Genomic DNA, 9,931 nt, shown 5'->3' with positions numbered 1-9,931 from the left:
TGCATAAACGCTAGAAAAGAGGATTGCTTGCAGTGGGTTCGTTTGACCATCGATAGCATGATAAGTGAAGCTTTTATGCTACTGTTTTTCCCTTCTTTTTTTATAGATGAAAACATGGAAACATGTTTTATTAAGGTAATGCATCATGTAAAACCTTAACTTTTCACTGTTTTATTTGTTGCCTCAGTCAAAGACACACCATTCTCCTTTAGACACCTTTAACTGTGCTTTTATAAGCAGTGCGTTGTGTAAAAAACTGAAGTATGGGACAGAGAGCCAGGATTGAGAGGCTACAAAATACATTAGTTTCGCAGAAAACTAAAAAGCAAAGTGTAGTACGTTACGTGAAATCCCAAAAGATGGGTCAATTATTGAAGCGACAAGCAGAAATCCGAAACCAACCAACTTAAGCTGAAATAATTACTTGATGAGTTTTAGCACGTTGCTATAGCTTAACCGAGACTTTGAAGATGTTTTGAAGCAGCTAAAAGGATCCTTCTTCGTTTCAAGGTGCGATGACAAAAAGAGGCTGCATAATTTGTTGTATAAGTAACCATAAGTCAAAGATCTGAAAGAACTGTGAAAAAAATAAAAAACGAAGAGAGAGATCGGTACCGTGTCAACGCTGACTGGTTTTCCATCTTCAGCCAGTAGTTCCATGATGGTTCCTGACTTCTCAGCCTGTTTTCAAGACACGATTTCACAAGTTAAAGACTCTGAAACCTCAAATTCGCAAATTTCCAAGTGTAAGTTATCACAATGTTATAAAGAAGAATATCAGACCTCAATCTCGTTCATCAGTTTCATAGCTTCGATAATACAAACAATTTGACCCTTCTGTACCTTATCTCCAACCTGCAAATTGCAAACAGAAAACAAACCCACATCCATTTCAAATGTAATAACTGTTCATATCTCGATAGAGAGAATTTTCAAGACTTTGATTCAACTTCAACCAATAACAAATATTTTGCAGGTTTTTGTTTCCTTTCTTTCGTACCTTTACAAAAGGGGGTTCACCGGGTCCAGGAGATCTATAGAAAGTACCAGCCATGGGACTCTTGAGTGGAGGATGAGACGAGGATGGGGCGGATGTTGGTTTTGCTGTTGCAGGCGTTGAGGTAGGAGTAGGAGAAGGAGGAAGAGCCACTGGTTGAGCTGGAGGCATTGAAAAGTCTGCCATTACAGGAGGCATTGAGTGATAAACTGGAGCTGGTGGTACAGCTTGCTGTAAAGCTTCCTTCTTTCGAATAACGATCTCACAGTCGAGCTGCTTTAGTTCAAGTTCCACTATGTCTTTTGAATCCACAAGCCTTAATAAGATCAAAATGTTTAGTGCTTGACTAGTTCATCGAAAGAAAGCAAACTAAAGGATAGTAAGGGATTCATTGGATTGTGGACTTACTTAAGAAGACCAGAGACTTTAGCCATAAATTCAGAGAGCTCGGCGGGTTCAGGAACATTGGTTTTCGCTTTTCCGTTCATATACCCACCATTAGTCATTGGAGTGGAGTTAGAAACAACCTTGGTAAAGTCGAAATGATTAAGAAGGTTACACAGTCGTACAATTAACGTTTAATTGAATGGACCATTGTTGGTAAAAAAAACATGCAATCTCTACCTCATTAGTTGTTGCACGCAACCTCCAGAATGCAGAATGATTCTGCAGGAGAAGAACAGAACAGAGAATTATGAATCAATGCATACTAACTTTAAACAGTCACCAACTCGAGCACCATTGCAGTGGAAAACACACACAGAAAAAAGGCAAATCTTTTCGTAAAGGCTCACACCTTTTTTATAGAATCATCATATGCAAGAGAGGCAGAGAGAGAAAGAAGAGGAGCAGAAGAAACCTGAGAAACATCGGAGGGAAAGGAGATCCCATTGGGTTGCGGCTGCCATCTTTGAGTAGAGATTCCAGGGAGAGATCCGACCCGCCTGTTCAGAGCACAGATCTTGACGCAAGGTACCGACAATGACGCCATTGTTGAGACAGTGGACGATGAAACCGAGGAAGTAGGAAGGAGAGATATGAGAGTGTTGAAATGCAGTGTACTTGCTATATTTTTCTTTTCTTTATTTTTTCTTTGGTAAAGAAATCTGATTTCGATGCTTACGAAGAAACCCAACTCTTTTAACTAACTTCACCAAACCGCTCCTTTTGTCTTCTATCAGTTCAATCGTGCCATGTCATAACATAGTGCCTCGGTGTTTCTCTGTCTTATTTTTTAGTATATACACAAAATACACCAATATAGATAGATATAGATATGTATAGATATGTGTGTTCAGCTATACATGTGTTACTGGTCTAATCACCGGAACAGTCTTTCAGAGATTGCCTCCATGTAATCTGCATTTGTTTCACAAATCCAACAGTCTTTTTGATCCAATCTTTGGTCATAATGTCTGCAAGATTTAAAACTCAACAATATCCAGTGACACTTAACATATTTTATAGTTGGTCACTTCAGTAAATGCAGATAGGTGGGGTTTTATTGAAGACAAGACCATGCGTTTTTTACTCAGCTAAACTTGTCTGTGGCTTCTGGTCAAAAACATATCTTATCTTTATAACTTTCAGTAGCTAAAATAATAATTAAGACTGAACTACACTTTTAACTGAAACGGAGCGTATAAGCCGCTTAAATAGATTTAATGGCCCATAATGGGTTAGGCGGGTCGATTCGGGTTCAGTGTGTCCGAAAAAAACCCTAATTGAAAATTGATTGCTCAGATATATATAGACTTTGTGACTGAAAATTGAAAGCTCTTGGCTTAACTTAACGGAGTGATTCGTGAAATGGCGACTGGTAAAACCGTGAAAGATGTTTCTCCTCACGATTTCGTGAAGGCTTACGCTTCTCACCTCAAGCGATCTGGAAAGGTTAGTGTTTTGATGCTTCTCTCTCAAGTTTGATTGATTCAGCTGAGAATCGAAAGACGTCACAAAAGGATCTGATAATGAGTTTTAGAGGAAACAATTGAGAGTTTGAGGGAGCTTCTGATATTGTAGTTCAATGTGTTGGTGTGATTTTGAGGCATTGAATACTATAAAACGACTGAGGAAGAGAGAAATAGAGATAGAAATGATAGATTCTTGATGTTAGTGATCATAGGCAGCTAATTGGAAATTCACTGTAATAATAGTTGTCTCTTTTGTCTGATTTAGATTGAGCTTCCTCTATGGACAGACATTGTGAAGACTGGTCGTTTGAAGGAGCTTGCTCCATATGACCCTGATTGGTACTACATTAGAGCTGGTAAAAAAAAGCTTAGCTTTCTCTTCGCTTGTTTTTGTTTTTATAGAGTCGTTATGAACGTTGTTGATATCTTGTATGGTGCAGCTTCTATGGCCAGAAAGATTTACTTGAGAGGAGGTCTTGGTGTTGGTGCTTTCAGAAGAATTTATGGAGGTAGCAAAAGAAATGGAAGTCGACCACCACATTTCTGTAAGAGCAGTGGTGGTATTGCTCGCCATATTCTCCAACAGTTGGAGACAATGAGCATTGTCGAGCTTGACACTAAAGGGTAATTCTTATTTCTTTCTAAAGGCACTTTTCGTAGGAAGACCTTGTTAGTGACTTACTTTCATCTCTCCTCCTTTGTTCATTCTTTGTCTCAGAGGGAGAAGAATCACTTCGAGCGGTCAACGGGATTTGGATCAGGTTGCTGGGCGTATTGCAGCTGAATCATGAAGAGCTGTTGTTCTCCTTATGCTTGCTTTGGAGGAGCCTCAAGAATGTTATAGATCTTTTTAGCTTTTGTGATTTTAGATCTCTACTCTCTTCTGCTCTGTTCATTTTGACGAACTAATTTGATATTTGATGAAGCTATTAAAGTTTTGTTCTTTACAGTGATTTTGTATCCCAAGTTTACTCTTCTTCATAGAAATCTCAAGAAACAATTTACTCTTCTCTATGAAAACTCTTCTGGTATGTCAGTCATATACAAATTTAAATTGGAAGATGATTTAAAACTCACATATGTTTCTTGACCAGAACTAAACCAATGTACACCGGATTCTGCAAACAAATGTATGAGAGGTGGAACACGGATTGAATCATAAGATAAGTCAGTTAAATCCAAATTCAAACTGGAGGATAAGTATTATATCTTTCTGAACCAGATCAAACCAGATTTTGCAAACAATATGGAATCTTTCTCATTTTCTTGGGTGAAGACCAGATTATTATTACAAAGGTGAAACAAGAATGATTGTCAAATCTATGAAACTGCAACTAATTGGTTACAGAAAGGTAATGTAGTTTTGAAAATGAGAATATGAACAAGGATGATATAGTAGTAAATCCAAAAGAAGCTTTCTAGAGAAACTGATATTGGAAATCGCTCATGCAGGAGCCAGTTTCACTCCAAGAAGATGAACTGCAGCATCTGATCTTCTTGTGTTGCGGTATGTGAAACTTGGGATCTCGTGGTGCAGTTGGATGTTTGCTCGACCTTTTAATGGTAAAAGAAAACAACAAGAAGCAACTGTGTCAGCTTTTGCAATGACGTTCATTGTTATAAGAAAGTTTACTCTATTAGTTGGTCTGTGAAAACTATATTGAAAACATATTTCTCACTTGAAAACAATATCTATATTACCTATCATGCTCTCATAATAAGAAAGATTCAAGAGGATAGTATTTATGTACCAGTCTTTTACCTTCTTGGAATGAATGGTCGATCAAAGTATGGCATTGGTTGTGCTTTTGGGACCAATTCTTTCCTCAGCCTTCTTATCTCTTCTTCCTCTGCCAACTAAAAACAATATTGGATTTATCAAAATCAGTTAAAGCAAAACTCTATTATCGGATATGGCCACAACATCTCATATTAAAGTTTACCTTCTGTTGTCTTTCTCTTTCCATTTTGTATTGCTCAATGAAGCTCATCTTCTCGGCAACCTAGAACAACAAAAATTCAGACTTTAACATGAAGAAATTTATGGAACAATGCAAAGTTACTATAGACAAGTCAACCTTGGCTACAGACTACAATACACACTATTTGACACTATCAGCTATTTTCCTTTCCGTCTCAAGTCTTAACACAACCAGCTGATAAGAAAACAAGTATACTCTAAATGATTTGACAGAATGAAATGGTTACTGAAGCCAAATCATGTCAGCGGCTATGTTTTAAGGTATCTTGAACTTCAAGCCCAACAAAATGTAGATTTAATCATTGCATTAGCAAGGTTACCTGGTAATCAAATTCTGCGCGTTCAACTGCCCGGACATCTGAGTGGAGCGTCAAGTCGACTGGTCTTGTAATGTCTTTCCAATGAGGCTTCACTAGGCACTGAAACAGAAAACAACATTAGAACTTTTCATAGTCAACAAGACATCATCTCTCACTATTGTTACTACTAGAGCTTACAAGATCAATTGAGATGTTAATAGGAAAGCAGAACATGCTTACCTCAGGTTCATCGGTTGTCCATGGAAGACCTTGAGCAATGGGGATTCTCATCTTTTCTTCCTCCATTGTTATTTCGTGTATCTTTTTTGCTAACTCTTCCTCTTTCACTTTACCTCTTTGCTGCAGAGAGACAAAAGACCAACCAACTGTCATGACTCAATTTCCACCATAAAATTCGAAATTTTTCTTTAGTTTTAATCTAAAGAAACTCATACCTCAGTTCTAAGCTTAAACGGCTTCAATGAAGTGACCTTAACCTGCTTCTTCTTTGATCTTCTACTTCCCATTGTAGTCGATGACTCCATGCTCTGCCATAAACAGAAATATCAAAATGATTATTAAACTATACTGACATACTAAGCAAGACAGACAACCATTAAACAGCTAAGAAAATTCAGATGCTGCATGCAGGACACTTACATTTCTTCTACTTCTCCTGCCAGCATTTGAACTTCCACTCAAAACACTGAAACATCACAATATCAAACTATTCAGAACAAGACAAGTTCATAATTTCAGTGAGATCTCTTAGTCAACAACAAACTAACCTGCCACGGGTGCTGTCCCAGGACGAAGAAATCGAAGCATTGGGGTCTAAACCCAGATTCTTAGCTGTTAAGACCATTTCAGATGGACAAAACGAAGAACTCCATGGGTTTTTCTCTTTCTCACCCTCCAAGAATTCCAATTTCACAGGTTTCTTCGTATCCTCTTCGGTTTGATTCTCTTCTATCTTGTTGGCAGTCTTTGAATTACTAAAGCAAGTGAGTTTCTCAAATGCTTCTACAAGATTCATCACTTTACCAGATACAGGCACACTTTGCCGTGCTTCTTCCACCACCTTAGCTCTTGATCTCTTCATTGTGGAAACGCCTGTTTTCTCCGGTTCTCCAGATTCTTTTCCTTCTAGTTCATCGCCATTTCCGAGATTACAGCATTCCTCCAAAGCTTCCTTATCCTCCTCTGATTCAATTCGATTTTTGAAGAACTCCTCTTGCGAAGCACGCAGAGTTTCATATGCAACACAAACACACTTCATGTTCCCCTTCTTCCTCTCTCCGCATTTACAATCTATCTCAGCTGCCTTGGATTCTGTAATCGCTGGCTCCTTCTTCCCTTTCCTCGAATTCTTCTTCGCCACCACAACAAACTTCCTCTCTCTGATCCGATTCCGGGGAGAGAAAACCGCCTGGGTAGGTTTAGGGCTCGGACTCGGATTCTTCTGCGCTGATTTCTTCGCAGATTTCATGAGCGGTGATTTAGAAGGACTCGCTTGTGAAATGTTAGGGTTTGCATTCTCCGATGATCTGGAAATCTTTTGATTGGACTGAAACTTGCTCCGATCCTTCACCGGAGTCCCTGCTTTCCCATTCTTCAATGTCAACGACTCCATCGAAGATAACAGAATCTGGAATCAAGAGAGTAACACGAACAGTAATCGATCTAGATTTGAGAATCTCTCCAACAAAAAAAAAATTGATCGGAGGTGAAGAATTAGGGTTTGTTCTTGCTATGGAGTATTGTAAATCGAATAAGAAGATAGATTTGGGGGAAAAATGTGACCGTTGCGGCGCTCTTTGGACGCTCTCTAATAACGGCTAGTCTTTTTGGTGCTTTTTTAATAAATAAACTTAGATTAGTAATAAATAATTATTTTCCTAATCTTGTCCGTTAGATTGTCAAATTAATGATTATGATGATTTTAATCCACGTTTAATGCCACGTCACATCCGAATTTCAACACTTTAGCAGCGAGTTATTTTGTACAATCTTAGCCATTAGATCAAATAGATGCTGGAGCCGATATGATCCACGTTGTACTCCATGTCACATCAAATTTTCAGACAATAATTCTTATTTATCTAATATCAACCGTTGGATTAAATGATCAGATACTGACGTGTCCACGTATACTGCCACGTCACCTATAATTTCCCACTCTTTTCCTTTTTTTGGGAACTTCCTTCATTCACAAACGAGTTATCATTTCGTAGCCAATTAAGTTTCATCATCATATTTAATCACCAAAAATATAATTCGCATCGTCGTTCTGTTCTCTTGAGTCACTAATGGACCAAAGATCATTAGAAGCTGCTGCTAAATCTGGAAACATCGATCTACTATACGAACTAATCCATGAAGATCCATACGTTCTTGATAAAACCGACCACGTGCCCTTCGTTAATACTCCTCTCCATGTGGCAGCCGTCAATGGAAAAACAGAGTTTGCCATGGAAATGATGAACTTGAAACCATCTTTTGCTCGGAAACTTAACGCCGACGGACTTACACCGTTACACCTCGCCGTGGAACACGGTCACTTCTGGTTAGTACTTGAAGTAGTTAAGGTTGATCCAAGTCTTGTTCGTATTAAAGGGAGACATGGTACGTACACTCACTTATTTTGTTGAACCCTTAATTATGTTTCTTAGTTTTTTCCAAAAGCTTTAGCTCTAATCAATCCGAACTAATGTTATAATATGTATCTAGTAAATTCAAATCTTGGAGATAGTATTGAAGTAGGACGAACAGTCCATTGAATACTAGTTTGAATTCAGTCTATTGTTGCTTTTGACTAGTCATTATGTCGATATTGTATGGTCAGATCATGAACTAGATTGGTTATACCAGGAGTGTTTAATTCATTTTTCTTGTCCAAAAAAGGTATGACGCCATTGCTAGTTGCGGTAAGTAGAAAGAAGATTGATCTGATGTCAGAATTCTTCTTGGGTTGTCCCGAAAGCATTGTGGACGCAAATGTGAACGGAGAAAACGCTCTTCACATCGCCGTGAATAACTACGACCAAAGAGAAGGATTAAGCGTTCTTAAAGTTCTCATGGGATGGATCTTAAGATTGTGTCAAAAAGATGCAGAGTGGATCGAGACAAGAGTCATAAACCGAAGAGACAAAGACGGTAACACGCCTTTACATCTCGCGGCGTACGAGATCAATCGTCAAGCTATGAAATTGTTGTTAGAGAGCTCCAAGATTAACGTCAACATTGAGAACAAGAACGGTTTAACCGTGTTCGACATTGCTGTGTTACACAATAACAGAGAGATAGAGAGAATGGTTAAGAGACATGGTGGAAAACGTTCGGTTTCTCTTGTCAAGATTAAGACAACATCGGATATACTCGCGTCGCAGCTTTCTTGGAGAGAATCGAGACGGACGAAGAAGATTCGGTTTTATTCTTGGATCTCTGAAGAGAGAAGAAACGCTCTTTTAGTGGTCGCAACTCTCATCGTCACAGCTACATATCAGACGGTTCTCCAACCTCCCGGAGGCGTGTCTGATGGCGGTGGTCAAAAGAGTGGAACAAGCGGTCCGAAAGCGGGTTCAGTGGTTATGGACGAGGTCTACTTTATCTGGTTATGGTTGTGGAACAGTGCGGGGTTCTGCTTTGCGATTGAGATGATGATACGTTTGTTGAGTTTAGGACAAGAGAGTATGTTTTGGTATTACCCTCTGTTCGTTCCTATGGTCTTGGCTTACTCTGTTGCAGGGGATGTGATCAAGCCGAACGCAAGAGCGTACACGATCGCAGGTGTGGGTGCGATCGTGGTTCTTATAATTTGGGGATTGGTAGTTTGGTTTTGGGAATGGGTGCAGTCTAAGAGAACCAAGCAACGTGGACCCAAGAGTGGATTGGTTTGGGAAGGTTTCACTACGTTGGATCAAGCTAGAGGTGTTGCGCCTAATCGGTATGTGATTAGGTAATCTTAATTTCCTCTTGTTATTTTATTGTTGCTTTTGTATTTTTATTCTATAATGTGTAAAATCTCTACTCGGGGTAAACCTATTTACATGAAATATCTGTTTATTATTTGCTTCTAATATTTACTCTACGTGATATGATGTGCATAAAAAGACTACATGATTGACAAGAGTATACGTTGCTAGAAAGTGGAAGGTGTCGTATGACGCATTCTAATTCGAATGTAAATTAGTAAAATAATTACTGAATCTACAAAAATCATGATTTTGAGGTTTTATGGTCACAGTTAAAGTAACATGGCAAACTTGTATACGAATCAAAAAAATATTGAACCATGTTATATTTGAATTCTTTTTCAATATATTTGGTTTCGATTTATATTTTTCTAAAACTATATATAGCTTTAATATTAAAATTTCAACCGCACTCTTCTTTTTATTAGTTATTTATATAATTATGCAAATATAGCTTGAGAAGCACTTCAAAAAGTGTGACTGAGTTTTTAAGCAAAGTGCAGTTAGTCTTTTGTCTGAAGTTTGTCCTGCAGACCTCACCACACAATCACTTAAGTACTCATATATACAAAATGGTTTTATAATAATAGATTAACATGTACATTATTGAAACTAAACACCAAACTTTGGGAAGTATATTATTACTATGAATGGACATTGACGCACAGAAAAGGATTCAAACCAATAATGTATATTCCTTGTTAATATTTCTCAAATTAAATAATATATTTTGCTGGTAAGAAATATGTCTATATATATATATAATA

The 9,931-nt window shown here is 38.1% G+C and overlaps 5 protein-coding genes across 9 annotated transcripts; 3 read left to right on the top strand and 2 right to left on the bottom strand.

The window, feature by feature from the left end:
- Window positions 1–102: 102 nt before the first annotated feature.
- BCCP2 (biotin carboxyl carrier protein 2) lies at window positions 103–2,380 on the bottom strand. The gene is made up of 7 exons (NM_121557.4): window positions 1,857–2,380; window positions 1,622–1,663; window positions 1,406–1,524; window positions 1,001–1,313; window positions 784–855; window positions 616–681; window positions 103–529 (listed from the first exon to the last, which is right to left on the bottom strand). Exons 1-7 carry the CDS (start codon window positions 1,986–1,988, stop codon window positions 506–508), a joined length of 768 nt encoding a protein of 255 aa, NP_568316.1. The 5' UTR covers window positions 1,989–2,380; the 3' UTR covers window positions 103–505.
- Window positions 107–286, top strand: AT5G15533 (uncharacterized protein; the record flags this gene model as incomplete). The annotated part of the gene is made up of 2 exons (NM_001343405.1): window positions 107–124; window positions 188–286. 2 exons carry the CDS (start codon window positions 107–109, stop codon window positions 284–286), a joined length of 117 nt encoding a protein of 38 aa, NP_001332357.1.
- On the top strand, window positions 2,189–3,922 carry AT5G15520 (Ribosomal protein S19e family protein). Its single transcript, NM_121556.4, has 4 exons — window positions 2,189–2,890; window positions 3,176–3,266; window positions 3,351–3,534; window positions 3,629–3,922. The coding sequence occupies exons 1-4, from the start codon at window positions 2,807–2,809 to the stop codon at window positions 3,699–3,701; spliced, it is 432 nt and encodes a 143-aa protein (NP_197056.1). The 5' UTR covers window positions 2,189–2,806; the 3' UTR covers window positions 3,702–3,922.
- A 196-nt stretch (window positions 3,923–4,118) lies between these two features.
- Window positions 4,119–7,010, bottom strand: AT5G15510 (TPX2 (targeting protein for Xklp2) protein family). 4 transcript variants are annotated; one of them, NM_001343403.1, is made up of 8 exons: window positions 5,979–7,010; window positions 5,851–5,896; window positions 5,646–5,738; window positions 5,431–5,550; window positions 5,212–5,310; window positions 4,854–4,913; window positions 4,662–4,767; window positions 4,119–4,464 (listed from the first exon to the last, which is right to left on the bottom strand). In NM_001343403.1, exons 1-7 carry the CDS (start codon window positions 6,821–6,823, stop codon window positions 4,669–4,671), a joined length of 1,362 nt encoding a protein of 453 aa, NP_001332458.1. In that variant the 5' UTR covers window positions 6,824–7,010; the 3' UTR covers window positions 4,119–4,464; window positions 4,662–4,668. The 4 variants fall into 4 exon arrangements, with proteins under 4 accessions (NP_001332458.1, NP_197055.2, NP_001332457.1 ...); NM_121555.3 differs by having other exon boundaries at window positions 4,673–4,767; NM_001203387.1 differs by having other exon boundaries at window positions 4,148–4,556; window positions 4,673–4,767; window positions 5,979–6,938.
- A 392-nt stretch (window positions 7,011–7,402) lies between these two features.
- On the top strand, window positions 7,403–9,295 carry AT5G15500 (Ankyrin repeat family protein). 2 transcript variants are annotated; one of them, NM_121554.3, is made up of 2 exons: window positions 7,403–7,815; window positions 8,095–9,295. In NM_121554.3, the coding sequence occupies exons 1-2, from the start codon at window positions 7,500–7,502 to the stop codon at window positions 9,150–9,152; spliced, it is 1,374 nt and encodes a 457-aa protein (NP_197054.1). In that variant the 5' UTR covers window positions 7,403–7,499; the 3' UTR covers window positions 9,153–9,295. The 2 variants fall into 2 exon arrangements, with proteins under 2 accessions (NP_197054.1, NP_850825.1); NM_180494.2 differs by having other exon boundaries at window positions 7,403–9,295.
- The last annotated feature ends 636 nt before the right edge of the window (window positions 9,296–9,931 follow it).

The sequence above is a fragment of the Arabidopsis thaliana genome, chromosome 5 (assembly GCF_000001735.4).
Source record: "Arabidopsis thaliana chromosome 5, partial sequence".
Lineage (NCBI taxonomy): Eukaryota > Viridiplantae > Streptophyta > Magnoliopsida > Brassicales > Brassicaceae > Arabidopsis > Arabidopsis thaliana.
The sequence above is the reverse complement of the archived record's forward strand: the minus strand, read 5'-3'. Positions and strand labels throughout refer to the sequence as shown.